Source organism: Lycorma delicatula, chromosome 2 (genome assembly GCF_047948215.1).
Source record: "Lycorma delicatula isolate Av1 chromosome 2, ASM4794821v1, whole genome shotgun sequence".
Taxonomy (NCBI): Eukaryota; Metazoa; Arthropoda; class Insecta; order Hemiptera; family Fulgoridae; genus Lycorma; species Lycorma delicatula.
In genome coordinates, this window is record NC_134456.1 from 19,493,581 (window position 1) to 19,517,633 (window position 24,053).

The following is a 24,053-nucleotide window of genomic DNA, read 5'->3' on the forward strand; positions in this document are numbered from 1 at the left end:
ACTGATATTTTAAAAAAAGCCCTCAAGGTTTTATTACCAAATGATCAAAAATCAGAATTCTTTATCTTTGATCTAGAAGGTTCTGAGGTTTCAATTCCATGATGGGTGGTGGCTTTTTCAAATGCTGCAAATATTACCATATCATATGATGCTCAGTCCTAAATAAGCTTATGTATTTATATATATATATATTAAAGATTTAAATACAATTACTTGTATTTAACAAGTAAATCTACTTCTAGAGTGCAATCTAGAATCTAGAATGATTTGAATCGTTTTCATAACACATAATTAGTAAATTTAATCATGAAACCTATATTGTGTATTTTTACAGGTTTGTTGTTTTTATAATTACACTGATGTGTCAGCCTGCCTTTTTGCCAACCCATTAAGTCTAAACTGCCTCATTAAATGTTTGAAATTTGATCCGACTACAGGGAATGATCAATTCCACGTATAATTTTTTTAATTTTACATTGAACAATATGAGAAATGTGATAACATTTTAAAATTATTAAAAATGTTAAATAACTGTTTTAAAATTATGGAAATTGTTCTTTTAAATAACCTTATTGAGCTAATTATACAGATTCATTAGTGGAGTTACCACTGGCATTATTGTTAATGGTGCCTGTATTGAAGATGTTGGGAATTGCGACATGTAGTTGAGTAGTATATTGTATCTTTCGGTTCAGAAACATAGTTGTAAGATCACATTAATAATATGCATGAACTATTCATGGTATAAGAAAAAGGGACTCAAGTAGATTTTTCTCAGAAGAATCAACGGAAACTATAGAAAATCTTTATCAGAGCAGCTTTACAGTGTACAAAGTTAATAAAAGGGAAGTGATATTGAGGTCCCCATGTTAATACATAAAAATAATAATTAGAAAATTATGTTAAAAAAAAATTAAATAAATTTGAAGGCACTAATTGCTATTTATTTAACACATATTTAATGCATTTTCTGGCTAATATTTTAGTACAAATGCCTTATTTCTGTATGAAGATATGTAAAGTTGCTTCTTTTGTTTGTAGTGCCTGTTTATGGTTTTTGTATTTATGAGTTAACGTGTGAAAAAATTTGAAATATTGATTGCCATGTTAAACAGTTTACTTTGTGATAATATATTGCATCTATTTTTGTTAACATATTTAACTACAAATGATATATAAATTAATGATTTATAACAAGATGATTTTTACTTACTAACAATTTGTTGGCTGCCAGTCAAAATCTCCCTATTTTATTCATCATCAGGGTTAAAAACTTCAAAAAAATAAAAATTATGATTTTTGTTATAAACGTGCAATAATGTTACATACATTTTTTATTTCTTCTTAGGAAATTTGAACTACAATATTTTAATTTATCTTTAAATTACTAATAAGTTACTAATAATATATGTATTACCATTAATTTTATTTATTTTATGATTTGTTATATCTTACACAACTTTAACCCATTTTAGATTATTTTTTCTATTTTACATCTAATTTAACTGCATTCAATCCACATTGATTTGTTATTTTAAAAGTACATAAAAATATAATTAAAGATGGATGGAAATTGTATTTAAGAAGAAAAGTAAAAGTTTGATTGTAACTTTGATTAGTTTCATTGAACTTTCAACTCACAATGTGATTGAAATTGTTTCTCAAGATCCAGAAATGAAAGTTTGAATTGAAAGAATATATGATACTGTACTTGTTAGTGAAATAAAAGTTGAACGAATGCTTATATTTTTATGTATTTAACATTTATAATGTTATTACTATTGCTATTATAATTATAAATAATTAATTTAGTTGTGCTAATTAAACCACAAATCTATTCATCTGCAGTAAATTTGTTTGTTTTACTTTATATATTTGAAGTTGGTATGCACTAGTTTGGTTTAGATGTTTTATTCCTTATCAGTTGGTGTTTCCTGTTAGGAAATTATTAACTATAACCTGCTATGTTAGAATTAATTAAATTAAAATGCCTGGGTATGGCAGTATCTCAGGTTCAGTTAAAAATTTGTTATGTGAGATAGAAAGAGAAGAGGTTGGTGTTTTCATTTTTTTTTTTTTTTTAATAATTCATGTAATTTCATTAATTATTGTATCTATGTTTTGCGTGAGTATTTTTGCTAGTGTATATGTTTATAAATTTCAAGTAACAACTTTTTATTTTGTTATATTTTGCTTTTTGTAAATTTTTTGTTTAAGTGATAAATATGGATTTTATTGAGAATATTTTACATTAAGAGAACATTGTCTCTATTCCCTAATTTGTAAAAATGTGAGTGCCAGAATTTGAAATGAAAATGTAATTATACAATTGTACATTTTACATACGGGTGAGATTAGAATACCTTAGGTCAATGAATTCAGCCTGTATTCAGATGATAGTAACCTGCCATTTTTCATTTAAAAAAAAAATTATATTCTAGTGTGATTTTATTTTTGTTTTATGGTGAAGAATGTAACTACTATACTGTTTTTTTCATTTGTATTTATAAGGAAAAAATCTGTTACTAATTACATTTTGTTGACCAATAAAGCTGTTTGTGATGATTTTAGTATCCACTGCTCCAGGGTCAAATTATTTACACTTAAGATCCACTTGATTGATTTATGTAATTTTCTGGAAATTTTCAGATATCTAATTCAACTTTCTTTATTTGGGGTCCACAGGCAGCTGAGTCCCTTATTTGTGCACTTAGTGTCTGTAATTTACTTTATTTCTGTATCACAAGGCTATAGAATATGTTGTTAATTAAATCCAATGGTATAAAGGTAAAAACGTATTTTTAGATTGGTCATTTTGCACTTAGTAAAATTTTAATTAATAATAAGGAATAAGTTTAATATCAATGTAACCTATTATAGATAGCTTGTCATCCAGTTAGTTACCTTATTTTACTGAATTGATTTTCACTTTTCTTAAATATTTTATTTGTATTATTAAAATGTAAAAAACTCAAAAAAAAGGTGTGTATGTGTAAAATAAAAAACAAATTACTTAGAGAGAATTAAAAATATGTGTGCAAGAGAATTACAAAAATTACAATGTATGCAGGAACCAGCAATTGTTTTTCATCATATTTGGGCTCATCAAGTAAGGCTGGATTAATTGGTCAATCATTTCTGTAAAATTAAATTTTTTTCTGTAGGATTATATGTAATTTGGTCTACATATTTTTTTTATACTTGTTTTGTTTGTGTGTAATACCATGTAACCTCTCTTGAAACAATTAACTCATCTGTTTCTAGAACATTTTATAGCCTGTGCTATAGATTATATATTTCCATGAATTATTCCTCTTTAAATGCATAGTAATTTCAAATAAAAATTACAGTTCTTTTTATTAATTGATTGATTATTATTTATGATTATTTAAAAATTAATTATTGTAAAATTATTTATGAATTATTTAAAATTGTAATATTTGATTTTTTTTCAGCTTGGGGAGAGGGGTTCTGGATTCCGTCAAAGAGGTGAAACTGTTCAAGATTTTCATAAACTAAGAGATGAATGTCTTGAAAAAGGTGTACTTTTTGAAGATCTTGAGTTTCCAGCTACTGATTCATCACTTTTCTTCAGTAAATTTCCCAACAAGCCATTTGAATGGAAGCGACCTATGGTAAAGTATAATATTTTATATTGTTTATTATAGGTAATAGAATTAAAGATGATATGCCAGTATATCTGGAATAAACATTTTAGCAATACCCACAACCATTTAAGTGGAGCCTAGAGCTTTCTTAAATCTTATTTATAGTGATTGTTAAATAGATTTTATCTTGAAAATAACTTTTTGAAAACTGATCAGTTTCCGAATTGTTTTATTTTTGCCCTTTTATTATAAGAAGAGATACAAATCATAAAAAAATTTTATGAGATAATTTTATTTAGAGATCTTGTGCTGTTGTCTTTGATTAATCTTAGTGCATGGATTGCAGTGTTATGTTTACTTTCCTGGCTGAAGCTCAATTGCTGTTTCAGCTGCAGAATTATAACGGGAAAGTATAGTGATCAGTCAGAATTTTTGGGTACCAGAGTTTTGCAAATGTCAACATTTCAAAATTTTTTTTGAATCCCCCTGGATTCAAAAAATACCAAAAAAATTATAAAAATTTCCAAAAAATGTATGTAAGTTTGTAAATGTGTTTGTGTGTATTTTTATATTTCTGGTGTGGCTCAACATAAATTCTTTGAAAATCACCCAAAAAATTTCTATAGCTGAGGCATTGTTGGTATTAAATTTGTGACAAAATTAAAAATGGGAGGGAGGTAGTTCTCATTACTTTTAATCATTTTTTTTTTTTTACATATTACTCATAGAAAATTGAGCTTTAGTGTGTTGCAAGCACTATTGATTATAAGGTATTTAAAGATTCCAAAGTATTAAGTTGATCAGATTAGGGGATATTCAAAATTATTTCCAAATGGTTTTTCCCATATCTTGAAAACCCATTGGCCAGAGAAGTTGAAATTTGGCAAAAATGTTTAAACTTCTTTACTTTTAAAAATTTTCAATATATGTACCAAAAACTGCTTATAAATAATCTTGAATTTTTTAAATTTGGTTTATTTGTCCAGATTATTGACTCTTATAAGACAAGGGACCATCATGGTCCCCATACTCCTTTTTTAGTACAATAAAATTTTTTTAGCCTTGTGAATAACATTACACCAAAATTTCAAACTCCATGAAGTAAATAATTATTTTTCCAGTAAATAAACTTTTAAGCTTCAAATAGCAAGAGAGGTGAGTGGGACCCATACTTAAAATATCAATCTTTTTCTTTAACTTGCAAGATTGAAATCTAGTTGTGTCTAATATTAATGTAGAAGAGATGACATTGGAAGTCTTTTTAAAAAAAAAAAGGGGCCCATGAGAGCTGATTTAAGAACTTAAAAACTTTTTTAAATTTTTTGTAATTTCTCATTTTTCTGCTGCTTTTCAGGTTGTGACTTATTAAAAATATTGTTTGAGATAACTGTCAAACATGGAAATCTGATGAAACATTAATATTTTGTGAAACACTTTGATTTATTTTTGTGAATTTTACTTTTAATACTGTATAATTTTATTGAAAAAATTGGTCAAATGGGTCAACTGAGTTGATTTTTTCTCAACTATATTTTTAGTATTGCATAATTTTTAAACTGAAAAAGTAATTTGTGTATTTTTTACTGAAAAAATTTTGTTTACTGATCATTTGATTCTTCACAATTATGTATCAAATCTGCTTTCTGTACTTATTCAACCAAACCAATAACAAGACTGTTTTCACTGTTATTAATAATAATAATGACGATTACAGATAATAATTTGTATTTAATTATAATATTCACATTTTTTATTTTAATTTATTTTATGTAATAAAATTATTCACTTGATGGAATTAAGTATTGTTTATTTTTGCATCTGTAAAAGTGGAATAACATAATAATTTTTACAATCTTTATTAAAATTAAATAAATTTTACTTAACACCTTCATTTTATTGTATTATTCAATTTAAACATTTTTGTTGAACATAAGGGACACCACTGGAAAGGTTTTGTAATCCTTTACTGGCTTTTTTTTAATTTCCTTACTTTTCGTAGTAATGTAATATTCAGTGCATTAAGCATGCATAAAAACATTTGAAAAAATTAGCTGTCCTTGGCCGCAGAGACTTGGCCTGGTGGACTCAGGAATGTGTCCACAATGCGGACAATTGGATGACATTCATCATGTTTTGTATGAATGCTCCAAATACAAGTTGATGCATGCGGAGACTATATGTTGGCTTGATATTATCGGGCCGGCATTAGATCTCTGTGTTAATTGGTGAAAGCAGGCCGAATGAGTCAGCTGAATGGGTCATAATGGAGAACTTCCTAAATTACTTGGCAAAAGAAAGGATTGTTGAGGGGGTCTACGATGCAGCTTTCTGTTTCTGTTTTTGATGTGTTTTTTTTATTTTTGTTGTTCTCGTATTCTTTGTTATTGTGTGTTGAACTCAACTCTTTACCTTTTTGGTAGGTAGTGGATTTCAGTTCCTTATTTTTATTGTTTGGTGTTGTTTGAGACTTAGTTTAGATGTGTTTTGTTTTCCTTTCTTGAAAGTTCTTAATAATAGTAGCACACCAATGGGAATGTTGTCACATGTGACATTTACATTGATGGCATATCCTGACTGAGGCAGAAACAAGGCTGAGAGATGCCTTTTGCCAAGGTTTTGAAGATGACCTCCAGTAAAGCCCATAAGGGCTAGGTATGGAGCGGGGTGGCGTGGTAACCAGAACTGCCACATGGAAGGTGTCTTCCCATACAGGGTCAGGATGTCCTTGTTCTGGCACGTTATTGCAGTTAAACCTTTCTTTTTTTGGATATCCTTGTTCTGACACATTATCACAGTTAAACTTTTTTTTATTTAATTTTCTTTGAAATCTTTATATATCTTTTTTACTAATTTATCTATGTATATGTATATAATAAATCCTTGTTAGAATAAGGACAGCCAAGTAAAGAAAGGTTTAACTATAATAACGTGACAGAACAAGGACAGCCATTTTTTTCAAATATTTTTATGCATGTTTGTTATGCAGAAGAATTATATAGTGAATGATTTTTGCTAACTACAGACTAGATTCAGAAAGTGGATGGCATTTCAGAGGACATGGCACTGAAAAAATGACCAGTGAACCTGATTTTTAACTTTTATGCCTGTAAATGGGTCTATACATCATATTCCAGAAATATCTCTTCATTATATTATTACTTTCATTCTCTTTTTCCACTATCCCTACTCATTCTGCTCAAATCTCCAAACTACAAATATCTAGAATGTAAAATGTATATCCCTTTCATACTAAAGGCATTTTTCAATAATCTATCTCAGGATAAAGGTTTATTTATACATGGCACTTTGCCTGGCTGAAACCCTCACTAACGTTCAGCAGTCTGGGTTCCATTTGTTTCCTTCCCATCCAATCATTCTTTCAGGTTTGCTTAGACCGCTTAGAAAAGTGATATTCCTCTTTGATTTAAAAATTATGTGTATCATTCTTTTTATTAATGATTTGTATTATTGCAATTTCCTACACATTTTAAGTTACCTTGCATACCGGCTTTAGAATATGTAATAACATTTTTTCTCCTGCCTCACTGTTGTCCATTATTGTATCTGGTAAGATTTCTTCTTGCCTAGCTGCCTTGTCCAATGTAATTTTCTTTAAAGTTCTTTTCAACTCTTCTAATGTGTCATCTTCATTCTCCATGATGACTATCTCACCACACCCATCAAGTTTTCTTTCTTGTACCTCCCAATTCCCAAGGACTGTGTGAAATACTACCATCTTGCCAAAACCTTTTTTCTTTCAGGTAATAAATCTATTTCTTTGTTTTAGGAAAATAAAAATTAAATTAAATTATTGTAAATATAAACCAGACTTATGCTTTGGTTAAAAATGAATACATAATGAAAACACAATTAACAATCATATAACTGTTAAAAGAATAAATAGATATTTACATCTATAAGTATGGTTTTGTTAAATAATTATAAATACAATTACGTTTTATTTATTACTATACCGAATTTGGTAAATTCACCTAAGTAGTAAAATACAAGGAAAGAATAAATGTTTACAGAGATGTTTCTGTATCATTAAAAATATAATTTTTATATGTAACAGTGACAATATACTTTTACTTATTTTTTTGTCTTCTAGCATATTAGTGAAATTTGTGGCATTTATGGTAATAACTGGTTATTCTTTCTTTTAAAATTGTGAATTTTCCTTTATCTTTGTTTTTGAAAACTGGGATTAATTTTTAAAAAAATAAATAAATAACTGTGGGTTGTTTTAGAAAAAAATAAACTATGATTAAAGAAAAAATTAAATTAAAAAAAAACTTTTGTGAAGTATTGCAATTAAATTTGCATATTACTGTTTTCTTTATGTATCATCATCCATGGTAAAACATTTAAGAAAATTTTGATTGTTAATTTTTTTAAATATTGTTTTTAGGAAATCTGTAATGATCCTCAGCTCTTTGTGGAAGGTGCGTCAAGATTTGATGTTCAACAAGGAGAATTGGGTAAGATATGATTTCTTTTAGTTTTGTAAAGTTAATATACAGTAAGACAATGTGGATCAGGTTTCCTGTATGAAAATTTATTTTGTGCGTTAATGTATTGCACTATGCAGTCTACTTACAATACTAAATTTACTAATTTTGAAAATCCAAACTTTATCCCTCTGCCATTTTGGGTACTGACAGCGTACCAACTTTTTATTTATACCATTTTTCTTATCTTAAAGAGATCTTTAAAATGATTTATCACACAAAGGGTGTTACCACTTAAAATATTTGAGTTACAACCCCTTGGCCACCCCCCAAGAAGGGGTTGAAATTTTATTTTTTCTCAAAAGGTAAAATAGTTGTTTGACCAATAACATATCCTGAAAGTTAAGTATTCTATCTGGAATGGTTTTAAAGTTATTTAGGGGTTTCCATACTTTTGACCCACTATATATAATACCCTCACTGAAGTCTCATGTAAATGTATGGAAAAATTTTTGAATGAGTTTGATTTTGAAGGGTAACAAGTAACTGATAAATTGCTGGCCTCCGTGGCGCAAGTGGTAGCATCTTAGCCTATCGTCCGGAGGTCCCCCGGGTTTGAATCCTAGTAGGGCATGGCATTTTTACAATGATTCATCTCATCTTCTGAAACAATACCTAACGGTTGCTTTGGAGGTTAAAAAAAAAAAAGAAAAAGTAACTGATAAATTTAAATTAGTAATAAAGAGATAAATAAAAGTAATATTGATTTAACTAAACACATGAATGAAGCCCACAAATTTTATAACTAAATCTAAATGTTGATAACATAGTATTGTGTAAAACATTGGGTTCACTCTCTCTGGTTTTATGATTCAGATGAAGTAATATTAAATTTTCTTTAATTACTATTACAATTGTAAAACTTATCCATTCCTCCTAATAATGTGTTCCTTTTCCTCTATTGTGAATGTTTTCCGCAAAGTCATAATTAAATCACTATTGAGTGAATTACACAGGATATGTAAAATAAAATTCTGTACCCGCACGATATGATATGCTCACAGCAAAAGATTAACAGCAACTAATTGTGACTGTTTCAATTTACAATAATTTGATACACAAAGAAGTTAAAAAAAAAACTACATTACATATGTAAGAAAAAAGGAACTGTCAAAATATTTCTGTAGCTACATGTAGATATACTAAGTTACTGACACGTCACTTCTGTCTGTCATTATAAGCGATAAAATGTCCATTGCAGTAGAAAAAATAAGTCATAATAACCGATATGTTATTACAACTGATGTAATTATAAACAATATACATACTGTATTTATATATTAACAGCATACCAAACCAACCAAGAGACAAGTTTTGGTCACTATATCTGTTATGTCATTATATCTGATGTTACTATAAACAATACTTCTGTATTTTCTAGTACCTGGAATTAAATAAAAAAACATCCTACTTAAAAATAGTTCTTTATTAACATCATTATAAATGATAATTTTAATAAGGTAAAAATTATTATTTTATGGCAACATAGTAAACTATTTTAATTTTTTTCCATGACATAAACTGAGATGTATAATTTTAAATTTTGTTTATTGTTTTGTGTAAGTTATTTTCAGTAATTATTCTCTTATGGTTATTTATTCAATAGTACTACTTTGTACCCAAACAGATTTATGCTCACTTCTATTTTTATGTTTTTATTATTAATATTGTCACAATTATTAACATTTATTTATTTTATTGATGAAATTCAGTGTATTTTACCATTCATTTATTTTAAAATTAACAATTGTACTTTGAATTCATTATGTTCTAATGAAGTTAAGTATTTTTGTAATATTTATTTTATTTTGGCTTATTTTTTTTTTTTAATTTATTAATAGAAATCCTGTTAAGTGATAACTCCTTCTAATGGCAGTTTTTTCTGCATATCATGGCAGTACTTAAGAGGCATTAAATGTTTATTTGAAATTATATAGTTTTAAAAAAGCTGTGTTTGATTTGTTTAGGTGATTGTTGGTTGCTAGCAGCAGTTGCCAATCTTACACTGGATAAACATTTATTTAACCAAGTCGTTCCTGATGATCAAGGATTTTCTGATAAATATGCTGGCATATTCCACTTCAGGTATTTAATGTTGTTTAAACATCTTCAAATATATGCTGTTTAATTTCTTATGTATTACACTTTATAGTGAATGATTGTTATTCTTATGTTCTTCCACAACTTATAAATAATTATAACTGTCTTGGCCTCACTTTCATTATATCTATAAAACAGATTCTGAAAACCCTTCCTATGCCTGCCCAAACTCTGTCTTCCTTTTGGTTTTAAGCACAGCTGCCAAAGTAATCTTGTCTGGTGACATCCATATAATGTGTTCCTTCCACTTCCTCTGTAATCCTTTATTTGAATATAAGCTTACAAATTGTGGTTTAGATTAGGGTGCATCATAAATAGTTTTGGTGACATATTCCAAATTCTAGTTCTTATAGTAGTAAATTGAGGGTTGCAGGTTGATGACTGATTCTCCATATGAGCTCAAATCTTGTATGTGAGCAACTTTATCTTGAACATTTAAATTTATCTTTTCATAATAATTCCTTGGAAGATAGCTTTTGGTGAGCAGTATCATTTTGTTTTAAAGAATTGATGGGAAAAACATTTTTATGACTCATGTTTAGTAAATAAGGAATCTGTACCATATATGTGAACAGCTTGATAAAAATATGGTTAATAGATATAAAATCCTTCTTCAAACTTACACTTGTACATTGTGAAAAATAAGACAATCTTTCCTTCAAATTACAGTCTTAGCAGACAAGATCATAATGGGTATCCTCAAATGAGGAAATTGGTAAAAAAAATAGAAATTTCTTAAGTTAACAAAACAGAAACTTAGTACTGATGAAAGAAATATAATAAAAAATATTCAAAGATATGGAAAGAGCTATAGAAAGAAAGTAAGAATGATTTTTGATTCATAAAAGGTTTGAAAATTCTGAGATTAAAGTTTTTATGAAAAATTAGGTAGGGGTAGATATCTGGCTCATTTACAGGAGAAAGCTTCCTTCCAAGTTAAGTGGTTGTTAAATGTAAATTATATGAAAGAAGAGGATATTGTGAAAGACCTAAAATAAGCTGATAGATGACTTAAGACAAACAGTTGAATTAAATTGGATGAGTGTTCAGTAAGAAATAAGTGTCATAGTTTGAATGGGTCAGTAATTAATTATATCTGCTGAATTAGTTTTGTCCTCTAATGATAATTGTTTGATGTTATCTTGTTTTACCAGTAGGGATGAATTAGATTAAATGATTATATCATGAAGCTGGGGTTTTTATTTGTAAAACTTTGTTGGAACTGTGTAATTTTTCTTGATTTCATTACATTGGTTCTGGTTAGACTGCTTAGAAATGTTTCCATTTTTTTCTTTTTGGTTGAAATGAATCAAATAGGAGATGTCATTGCCTCTAGATTGTGTATCTTGTAGAAGTAATTGTACTGAAAAAAATTAAATTAAAAGCAAGTTCTTGATGAAAAGTTTGTTTAGAACATAAATGGTGAAGTACAGTTCCATATAATTTTTATTTAATTAAAAAGATGCGAAACTGTTGTACAGGACAACTTCTGTTAACTGTTATCAACATCTTTGTTAACTGAACTGAAATTTTAAATCCAAGGACATGTTATCCAAATGATAATTGGATGGGAATGAGACAGGTTGAATGAGCAGTAGAGTTCAAAGGTTATATTGTGCATATATGAAGTAATATAAAGTTGTTTGTCTTATTGATTTATTACTACTATAATTCACATAATGTCAATAAAAGTTTATTCTGTGATCTCTGTGTGTATTGTGAGGTATACAGGAGTGAACTGTACAGTCTATGATTTTATGAAAAAGAAATTTTTAAGATCCAGTGTATGTTAATGAACTTAATGTACTCTAATTAAAAATACATTAGATATTGTCCTTTAAGGGATAGGGTTTACTGAAACCTCTGGTGACAAGTTTCATAAATGCTCTGGAAGTTTAGTTTAAAATAGTGCTTTTTTAAAAATATTATAAAATTTTGTTATCTGTCTCTGTTATGTTTTTTGTGAATACTTTTTATTGCGTTGTACTTGATAAAAAAAGTAGTTTTTTATACAGAGTTGGCAGAATAAAATGAGACATTTAACTGTTAATAAATAAGAAACGATATGTATATTTTACAATCTGATAATGATAGGACAACAATTATTTATCGGGTGATATATTTTTAGCTTTTAAATTTTGGTAAAGTTTTTAAAAAACTCAAAAATTTTTATTTACTTTTATGACTGTCTTCAGTGACTGCTTTAGTCACTAATCAATGACCAGTCACTGAGGGTAATCATGAAGATAACTGAAAACTTAAATTATGACGTAAGTTTTTAAAAATGTTTCATTTTACAATCTGACTCAGTGTGGCATTACAAAAATCTAAATAATAACAAATAAATTGATTATTTATACAATATTTTTAAAAAATCTTCTATTGTATACCTACAGTGTATCCCTTGTTTGTGCATTTGCAGACTTGGTGTATCAATCTACCACCAGTCCAAGATGTGTTTTATTAATTATAACCTAGCAACTGTAATCCTCAGGGCGTAAAAATAAAAATATAATTTTATTTTAATTTATTGTTTATTACAGTCTAATATATTAATCTGAGGATTCTATGTACTCAAAAAATGTTTGATATGATTTGCATAAAATTTAATTGAAAAAAATATTTCATCTATGGTGATGTTTTTGACAGTAGCTTTTCAACTGGAGTAGTTGTTTTTTACTGTAGTTCCTGCTAAAGCTATTTTCTACCTAATTCTTTGATCAATTGAAGTATAAAGTTGAGTTTGAAGATTAATAGAATAATTGTGTAAAACATAGATAACTGTGGATTATTTGCACTGTAAGTAAAACTGCTGACTGTGGTTTACAGTAGTTGAACGTGAAAGATAAAGGCAATGCAAGATTAGATTAGACACCTCCTATTAGTACTTTAATTGATTTTAGTAGCTCTGTATAAGAAAAAACTAACAATACTTTTCAGTGATAATAACTAATCTGTACTAATTCAAGAACCTTATGTAATTGTCTCTTAATGACTTTTTACTAAATTATTAGTAACTCATTTTTTTCCCCCTAACTCCTCAGAAATTATTGTAATACATCCACTATTGCATATTCATTTTCTGATGACTATCTGTTCAGTTCATATTGAGATTCCCTTGACATGTAAGGACTAGGACTCTTGTAGTACTAAGAACTATCCAAATCAAAGTCTCATTTGGTGGTGACCCCTACTTGTGTTTAACCCCCACATCTTTCCTGTCTATATGCTAAAAGGCCTTAATTTTACTGAGTATAACCATCCAACCTCTGTATTTTGTTACAAAGTTATTTTTGAACTGTTAAACTTGAATTACATTGTATCTCTTTTTTCTGTCCACACCATAGTTTGATAGTACTTTAGTTTAAAATATTTAAATAGTACATTTGTAATTGGCAATATAATAATAGTATGTAATTTTTCAACCCTAATCATTTCATGAGACGTAATATCTTTAAAATTACAATTAATGGTACATATGGTACAATGTCTATCAATCTTTCTTACTCATTTGTATTTTAGCAATATAATCCAATGGAATCTATAGTTATTAACCATATGCGTTTAAATCTTTTTAATTTTTACAAGACATTGTATCTTTTAATTATTATAAATGAATTTTAGAAACATGCAGTTTACTTATTTTTGAATAGCATAATACAGTGGATTGTTTCTATCTGCCTTTCTCCATTTTAAAATATGTATTCTGAAACAAATATAATTACCAGTTTTAAACTAAGTTCCTTCTGTTTATTTTTTCTAGTTATGGTTAGAATTCATAGGAATTTATTTTGAAACATTTGTCTTCAATATTCTTGAAAATAATTTCTGTATTTCCAAATTTTATTGTTAAATTAATATTACTTTGTTGTACTTGATTAGTTTTTGTGTATTTCTTAATTGTCTGAAAATAATAAAATTAAAAGGAATCTTTTTTACTCTCTTAGTGCCTAATTGCGGTGTATTATACAACACAATAGTGGCCGAGAACAATATTGAGGAGTTACTAGCATTAAAATGTGACTGCTTTAGTTGGATTTCAAACTGTTAACCCATGCATGCACAGGAAGGCTGGTGCTAATTATCTGCGAACCACATAGATAATTTTAATGATTTGTCTGGGAGAAAATATAAACCTGTTAAATATTGTATGTGTAGGGGTGGGTAAGGCATCTACCTTACCCACCCCCTCTACATCTCTCTCTTCCGAATGAGGGGATCCAGGGATGCATGTCCGGGAAATGCGCCGGTGGCATCGCCTGAGGTGGTCCTGTACCCACAGTATATCCAAAGGGATACACAGCTCTGTGCACATGATTAAAACATGCAGTTGTGCAGTTCAGCAATGCATGGTTGGTCGTGTGGAGTACTTTTGTAATCCATGACTATGAGCATTATTTTTAGTTCTAATGTTTGTTAAAATGAACTTTATCGGAGTTGTGATTATGTAAAACAAAGTAAAACACAAATTTTAATATAACTTTCAACTATTTATGTTGAAAATTATAGTTATTATTAGCAAAAAACAAAATGTATGGTGTTTAGAAAACAACTGTAGTTGTAAACTCCAAAATCGATTAAATATTTAGAACACAAATTAATAAATGCATATTATACAGAGTGATTTTTTAGTCCTGTTACCCAATTGTTAATGTCTGGTAATTTTTTTCTAAACAAGGGAAATTTTGTTTTGCGACACGAAGTTGGTAGCGCTACTCAATCGATATAGATACGGCAGTGAGTTGATTCTCCTTGAGCTGTGTAAACTTTTGTGCCGTTTCCGGTCGTGCTATGAACAGTATGTCTTTTACCATAGCATTGGTTTTTGCCGACTGTCGGTAGACAGTCGGCAAAAACCGCCTTCTCCATTAAACCCATTAAACCATTAAACCATTAAAGGCAGTGTTCGAAATCTTCGAATGTACAGTTTGATGAGGTATCGCAACTAAACAACAGCACTGTTGAGAAGTCTCTAGCCAGGCATAGCTTGGACTGCTGCCAGAATGAATTACCAGCAAAGCACCAAAGATCTCGTACAGTTGAAACAAAGCGGTCAGGGCCTTGCACGTAGAGATAAGGTGGTGCATATCCCAGCATCTAAAGCACTTGGATTCCTCCTCCCATCTGGCAAAGTAGCAGCTGACCTGCCCAATTTGGATCCATAGCATGGAGCTCCAAGGCCAGCACCATGGTCGCCTTCTGGGTTTTTCCAAAGTCTGGCATGAGGGACATAACTGACTTCGAGGTTTTATCCCCATGAGCACATGAGAAAGCTCTCTTCACGTGAATCAACGACTTCTATCGGCCTTCCCTTAGAAAGTTACATCAGCTACCGCAACTTCTTTCTTTTTGGTCTTGTAGAGGGACTCAGCAGCGTTGCCTGCGCTTTTGACGTGGAAATGTATTTCCTCGTTCCTGCCTTTCCTTATGGACAGGATGTCTTTTACCGCCTCATCGCGGACCTCCTGATTATCTGACCTCAGGAGGTCGGCAAAGAACTTTCCGCTAGACTTGATAATCAGTCTTGCAGGATGAGCACTGTGAATTTGTTGAGCCTGTCCCTACCCAGTCCCTCGACAAAAACAGCAAACCTATTATTTGAACCGTTTTGCTAGGTATTTCATTAGGCGACGAATACTAAGCCCAATCTTATCAGATGGGACTTCGACACCCACCCTGGTTATATCTGATGTCTTCATGATGTTGGAGAGCTGCATTTGCTCTTCCCTGATGGCCAGATACTTGGTTTCTTTGGGGTTTATAAGACCACTATAAAGGAAAATAAATAGTTTGAGAAAGAGGAATTAAATGGTTTTAACAACTTTCATTTTTTACAAATGACAGTTAGAGTGAATGAAATCCTAGGAATAAATTTGAGGTCATATTTGGAGTTAGCATCAAAAAATATGCAAGAATAAGCCAAGATTATCTATGTAACAAAACTCATGTAGACAAGGTTAGATAATTCAATATCTGAAGACAGTTTAATGTAAAAATATGAATGCTGTTTAGTATCAAAAAAACTGTTGTCATTTCACAGTTTCAGAAATACACTGTTTAAGAGATTAATTATTTCTTAAGAAATAGTGTTAGTGAGTGGGCTAACAAATTTATAGAGATCTGGACATTGAGATTGACACAGAATTTTCGTTTTGCTGGATCACATTGGGAGAATTAACTTCTAAGTCTAGAAATCAATCTCCCAATGTGATCAATTTAAGATTGATCGGCATAAATCTCCTGCATCTGGAAATGAGGCTTTGTAATATCTTTTAGTGTCTTCTAGGTAATCACTAAAATGTGTAGTTTTGAGGGGCCTGAAAACAATTCATAAAGTAGCTTGTAAAATTGGATTATTCATTCTGAGTCGTGGATGTTTTAAGAGAATTAAGAATATTTCTTTATGAAGTAACCAATTTATAGCTGTATGTAAATGAATTTACATTCTTTGTGTTTTATGTACTGTTCTTTGTGTTAATCCTTTGTTAAAATTATATGAACTGTTTTTAGTTTTTATGTTTTTTCTGTGCTTATATCAACACAAATTGGGATTTTCTACTTACACACAGTATTTCCTGACTCCACTTTAGATGTTGTATTGTCATTTTCATGGAAGGAGTCGTAAGATTGATGATTTACCAAAAATAAAAAATTGAGAAGCAAGGACTAATTATTGTTACCAAAAAAATTTCAGACAGTTGTTTCTGGTATTTCTTGGATTTTTAATTAATTAAAAAATATTTTTTGCATTTTTTAATGCGTTTTATTAAATTTGATTTTTAATGTTATATTTTTAATATGTAAACTGAATGAAATTGTTTAAACCATGCTTTATTTTTTAGTTTAATACCTTTTCAAAAAAATGATTTAGTTTTTGTAAATGAAATATTTATAATTACAATTTTCATGACTAACAATCTCCTCTTTTTGCTTTTAATATGTTTTCCATTCTGTTGTAGGTTTTGGCAGTATGGTCGCTGGGTTGATGTGGTTATAGATGATCGTTTACCTACATGTTATGATCAGCTTGTCTTCCTGCACTCATCAGAAAAAAATGAATTTTGGAGTGCTTTATTGGAAAAGGCATATGCTAAGTGAGTTGATATTTTTTAATACTTAATAATTTTTATAGTGGCTTTCAAGATTATTTTTTGCTTCTGTTTGGGTTCTTTATGAGATATTAAACTGATTTATACTTACAACTGTACAATTCTTAATTTTGAAGTTCTAGTTAGTAATCTTCAGTAATTAGTGTTACAATGAAACAACAGAGAACAAAATTGCTGATACACGTTGTTGGTGGAACAGTTTTGTTATATAATGGAAAACACTGAGCAGCCATTCAGTGTTGCTTTTTATTTGTTTTTGTGATGCCTGTATAGATTTATAACTGATGATAAGTCATTTAAACTACATTCCGTTTTGAGCAAGATGGTGATTTAGTTTATTCTCAGTATAATAGATCTTGGTTTTTAGGAATTGTACTTTAGTTTATTATGCAATACCTTTTTTTCTTAATTGAATTTTTCTTTGTTAAATATATTAGTTATTTAAACACAGTTTTATTCATTATTATAGTATATTTTATGAAAATAAAAATGCCAAATGAATGAAGTGGTTATGACTGTACTAAGTTTTTCACAAGTAATAATTTGATTTAATTTTCCATTTAAACTTTTTTCATTTTGAAGAACTCTATAAAATAAGTTATGGTATGGTTATGCAAATAAATTTATAATATTTAACCATTAATTAAATAATATTAACATTTATTAAAATCCACCTTACCAGTACATTGAAATATCCTCTAGATCTTTTGGCTTACTTGAAAGTCATCATCAGTAGTTAAAATATTAAATTGAGAAAAATTGAGACAAAGTGAGAATGTTTAAAAAAAATTAATGGAATTATTTACTTTCTAAATATGTGGGTGTGCACTTTATCATCTATGTAAGTGGTATTTTTTCATCTGTGTAAGTGGTTGATGGTGCCCAGTTTAACAGCAGTAACACATACAGTACTATTAATGGAGGTGAATAAAAGATTCCATGAAGATTTTCCTAAACCAAATTTTCACATATTTACAAATCAGTCAGGGAATGAACCATTCCTTTTATGTCTGTTTTTTCTTTTTAATAAAATGTTTTTTTAATAAATTTTTTTGTGTGTCCCGCATATCCCATTTGTGCCCAGATTTTTTTTTGTTTCTAATTTTTTAAGATTTTGTTACTACATATAATTTTAATATTAGAATAATTTTTTGTTTTTATAAAAAAAATTGTCAAACAGTGTGGGCATGAATGTGTAGACATTATTTTGCAATTACATGTTGAGAGGTGTCAAAATTGGGTGTGATGGGGAGCATAAAGTAATGCAAATTTTTTTACATTAAAATGATCTGTTCACTCATATTTTTTTACAACATTGATCAATTTTATTTCTTACATACAGTTCATATTATAAGAAACAATAATTAACATCACCGATATAAATGTTAAAATTTTTATGATTATTTACTACTAATACTACTACTACTTATAATGTTGAATACAAAATAAGATATGGAATACATAAGTATAGAATACAAAAATATATATTTATAAATAAAAATACATATGGAACACTAAGTAAGAGCAAAAAGTTATAGTTATTAGAAAAGGAATTACTGAAAAAATTAAACAAAACACTGCAAGACGAAAACTGATTACCTGTGTGAATAAAACATACTCTAACAGAAATGTAAGTTTATGATTTGGAAGGCTGCTAATGTCAAAATCCTTATCTAAATTATAAATATCACTTGTAATTATTAAAATTTTAAAAATAACACACTGTTACTATTGCATAAATCATTCACTTCACTACCTTCTATGGATGCTGAATGTAAAACATAAAATGATGCTAACAAAAATCTACATGCTAAATTAACAACTAAGCATGTTAACGTAATTTGTCATCAGACTGACTAAACAACAAAATTTAACTAATATTTTACATAAATTCTAGTTACTACTTTTGTTTTTTTGGATATTTCTATTGTATTTAGGGGATGAAATTTACCCGGTTTCAACATTAGAAGAGTGAAATTCTTTTACATAACGTATGTGGTACTCTTTGTATTTTTCCATGCAGTTTCCCCACATTGTATACACCACATCTGTGTTTGATTTGTTTCTAAAGAATGGGATTTTTGATCAGATCTTAATTCCATGAAGAAACTTTCTTACTCGGCCTCCCAGCAAGTGGTCAGACTCAGAACATGTATCTAAGTATGAATTGACCTCATATCTAGTAAAAGGGAGCAGATCTAAGTTACACTCTCATCTTTTGGGTGTGAGGGGAAATAGTTGCCATGAATTATTCATGGATACGTTAAAATGGTATTGGTTCATCAGCCAGTACCATTTTTTGCTGCTAATATTGATTTGGTAATAGATATATTTTCATCCACATGATCAATTCTGTGCATAAATATGTTATAATTATGCATACAAGTTGGCTGAGTGACATTGATCCTTTTTTTTCAGGGTATTGCTCCATCGTGTTACTCGTCCAAGTGGTGATACACCTCTCATGAGGCAACAATAATTATATTGTTGTAGTGGTATTTTACCAGAGTTCCTGTAACTTAATCAGTAACCTGATGATAACTGCATCAGTTTTCTTATTTTGGGAGGGGTGCCTTTTCTACTCAATTTAAAAACATTGATTCTGTTCCGTGATGGCCATACTGTTACAAAGCACATATAAGACGAAGTTATGTGAAAAAGGTATTAGTACTTGCCATCTGCCAAAAATAAGGCACAATGGATTCGTTGACAACAAGGTAGGCATCGCCAGGAAAATATTTACACCATTGATCATTTAACATATTTTACAATTTTTGTATTTTTCCGAATTCAGAATTTTTCATTTCTGACTTTTCACAAAAATGCTGATACCTCATGATCTCAACAAATCAATTCCAGGGCTCTAGACACTGCAGCATTAGGTCCATCATCTGCCATTTCCCAATAAATCCATTTTTCTGGCAAAGGATTATGTCGGGAAATAAGCAAAATGGCTATCAAAAAGTGAATATCATTTCTTGATAATTTAAATGATGTGTTTCCATTTTCAGTAGCATAATGAATTTTAGATTATAAAATCAAGTATTTCATCATCAAAAAATTTATTAAATAAATCTATGGGCATATAATCTCCATTTAAGAAATCTGAACAAGTGAATCCTTGTTGAAATTTATCTTTAATATCACTCTTTACCTATTTGTGCTCCGTGCATGTATTTATTTTTGCTTGTTTTTTCTTGCAATGACCCTGATGTACTAGGACTTAGAAGATCTGAAATTTTGTTTTCGTATGATTTTAACACTACCTGTAAAATCATTTCTTTTATTGGATCAGACGATGTACTGAGAAACCATCTGAGATGCCATTTTTACTCAGGTATAATATTTCTAGTGTGATCAGAGCATGTGCCGGTTTAGATGATGTACTAGGAATTGAATATATGAAATTTTATCGCCAGTAAACCCTCTCTAATATTAATAAGATCATTTTCTATGATTTTTTATAAATTAATTCTGCACTTGCATGAAGCTGATTTCATGAAAGGTGGTTTGTATATCCAACTGGCTGATCATATCATCGTTATCCCCATTACTTAAAAAATAATTTTTAGGAGGTTCACTGTAAACCATGGCATCAAGATAATCCTCATTATCTTCTAACAAGCTCAAAATTTCTTCTACTGTGAATCTGCACAGGAAATAAACCAAAAATGTTTTAGATTATGACCTGTAGTCACTGAAACCTACTGTTCATAAATAAACATCCAATTTCTACCAAATGTAAGAATTTGTTATAAGAAATATAAAGGACACAAACTGTATTGGATGATAGAATAATGTATCACAATTACCTAAAAATCAAAATCAAATGATTAGTCAGCTAAATAACAAAAAATTAGACAGGCAGACCTTGAATTGTGCGTCATGTCAAGATGTAGGCCAGATGTTTTACAGTTGAGGTTATTACTAACACGATATAGAACAAGAAGGACATTTCGTGAGCTATCATGTTGCAGTAGGTACCAAAATATAACAAGAAAATATTGCAGCTATTATTGGCATCATTTACTTAGTTAAATTGAAACAAAATATATGAAGTCGATAGATGTCATCAGTGGGCACAAATGGGTTAATGGGTGATCACAAGTGGGTTAAATGGGCTTAAGATTAGATATCAAACGGCTTAGAAATAAGAGTAAAATTAACTCTTGAAATTATTCATAAAGTATGGAAAGTTGTAATAAAATTTATTTTAGGCAAGATGTTTCTTGAAAATTCTTTTAAGCTTTAGACTTGAAATATTTGAGGAAAATAAAATATTCTATGTATACTTGCTTTTTATTATGTAGTTTAGTTACTGGATTTGAAATTCAGTTTGAAGATACTGGATTTTTTTGTTTATTTATGTTTTGTTTATACTAATAAATTGTTTTTGCATCAACAGGCTCCATGGTTCATATGAAGCTCTTAAAGGAGGTACCACTTGTGAAGCTATGGAGGATTTTACTGGAGGTGTATCTGAAATGTATGATTTAGGTGATAAAGCGCCTCAAAACCTTTATCAAATTCTTTTGAAAGCTCACGAAAGAAATTCTCTGTTAGCTTGTTCTATTGAGGTATTTATTCTTGAAATAAAATTTGATGTAGTAAGTTTTGTTGTTAAAAGTTATGATTTGTGTGTGTGTGTGTGTGTGTGTGTGTGTGTGTGTGTGTGTGTGTGTGTGTGTGTGTGTGTGTGTGTGTGTGTGTGTGTGTGTGTGTGTGTGTGTGTGTGTGTGTGCGTGTGTGTGTGTGTGTGTGTGTGTGTTTGTTTTATGTGTGATTGTATTAATGCTTGAATTTTTTGAAACTCAATAATTTCATAGCTTTCCTAATTTTCTGTTTAATTGCTGCTAATTTAGAGGCATTTGTTGAGCTTCAAAGTACATTAGTCATATTCCTTTATTGCCACTTCATTTAACATTCACCGCTTGCAAGTGTTTGAATGCATTATCACCTGATAATCAATTATTACTTAAAAATTGCTTAACTTATTAAAAATCAAACAAGAGGTTGCACTTAAGAACTTGCAACTAAGTTTAGACAGTAGTGGTTGAATGAAGATATTTTACCTAAATTTTCCCAGCAAATGATATGTCAGCTGTAGATTGTGGAAATGTGTTGTCATGTAGCAGTACAATGCCATATGAAATTTTCCTCAATGGGCCATTCAATGAATTCGGTGGGATTTCAAAGCTGGCTTCTGATTCAACATCATTTTTTTTAAATTTTATCTGTGATCTGCTTTTCATTACTAATATTAATTTTACAGCTCTGAAACATTTCACATCAGTATCTTTCATTTCTCTATTTCAGTTCATCAGTACAGTACACAACAATTAATGTAGATCCCTGTGAATTTAAGTTAGTATTATGTTTTTAAGTGGTAAAATCCTATCCTTGCTTTAATTTCAAATTCAGCAGTCATTGATCGTGTTATTTATTTTAAAACTTTTCAATTCATATGTAATTTATGTATAGAGACTGGGAAGTGGTTAATTGTAGTAATAGTCTTAAAAACCTGTTGAACTTGAGTCCTGCAGGTATAAACATTTTGAAAAGAAAAATTACTAAATGATTATTACTCCTGAAGCAGTAAAATGACTTTTTTATCTTTTTTCTTACCGTGTTTTAAGTTTTATTTTTTTGTTGGCTTTCCTCTTTGTGAGACACATATTGCTTGCTCAGCATGTATTTCAAACAAAATGAAATTATGAAAATAGTTGTTTCTGAGCATGTTTTTTCTATTTAACATTCTGTGGTGATTTTTTTTGGGGTGTGATGATAATGTTAAGACTCAAGTCTCTTTTTCTTATTCAATTTAAAAGTAAATAAATACATAAACTGTCTCTTTTTTCTTATTCATTTATAAGAGTAGATTTGTTTATACTCAGTTGGCCTACGTTACCAGCTGATATTTTATAGTAACAATGTATTTAATTTATTGTATTGTTCAGGCTTCATCTACCATTCGTATTATAATCATGTGCATACTCATCAACTCATAGCATATTCAACAATGTAATATTTTATAGTGTAAAATATAAAATTTATCATTTATCATGGCTGAACAATGACTATTATTTATTTGAATTATAAACCAGCGAAATTAGGATATAGAATTAGTACACATAACCGAGGTGTTAGACCAAGTCGGTTATTGATTCTAACACAGTATTTGATCTACTGAACAATCCCTTAGAATGATAAGCTTATTAATGTAAGTAGCAACATATCAACAATGTATACTGTAGCAACATAATTATCTTAAGATGTAGTTTTATCTTTTTTTATTTCTATTGTTAATAAATTGCAGGCTGATCCAGATGTATTAGAAGCACACACACGAGAAGGACTTGTGAAAGGACATGCTTACAGTGTTACTAGAATACAATATGTGGAGATATCAACACCTAATAGATCAGGAAAAATACCTCTTTTACGACTAAGAAATCCATGGGGTAATGAAGCTGAGTGGAATGGACAATGGAGTGATAAGTTCGTAACATTTTTTTTTAGATGTTATTCTGAATAGAAACAATAATATTTTTGTCTTTGTAATTATTTATTTTGTTATTAATGAAGAAAAAATAATTTTAATGATGTGGATTTGTCAGTTGTTTTTATTACTGTAATAACTAAACTAAACTTGATGAAATATGTTTAGGCATGTAGTAATTCTATATTTTTTTAAATTTGAAATTATAGAGGGAAATCTTCAACAG

The 24,053-nt window shown here is 29.2% G+C and overlaps 1 protein-coding gene across 6 annotated transcripts in view; it reads left to right on the forward strand.

Annotated features, from left to right (window-relative positions):
* LOC142320527 (calpain-B-like) overlaps positions 1 to 24,053 on the forward strand; it is a 250,197-nt gene that overhangs the window by 175,438 nt on the left and 50,706 nt on the right. For 5 of the 6 annotated variants that reach the window (XM_075358416.1, XM_075358413.1, XM_075358411.1 and 2 more), the window contains 6 exons: positions 3,456 to 3,635; positions 8,020 to 8,089; positions 10,087 to 10,204; positions 17,179 to 17,313; positions 21,734 to 21,905; positions 23,645 to 23,826. In XM_075358416.1, the coding sequence (XP_075214531.1) occupies positions 3,456 to 3,635; positions 8,020 to 8,089; positions 10,087 to 10,204; positions 17,179 to 17,313; positions 21,734 to 21,905; positions 23,645 to 23,826 (857 nt within the window). Of the gene's footprint in view, positions 1 to 1,948; positions 2,054 to 3,455; positions 3,636 to 8,019; positions 8,090 to 10,086; positions 10,205 to 17,178; positions 17,314 to 21,733; positions 21,906 to 23,644; positions 23,827 to 24,053 lie in introns of those variants that run through there. The other variant, XM_075358414.1, reaches the window with a different exon arrangement.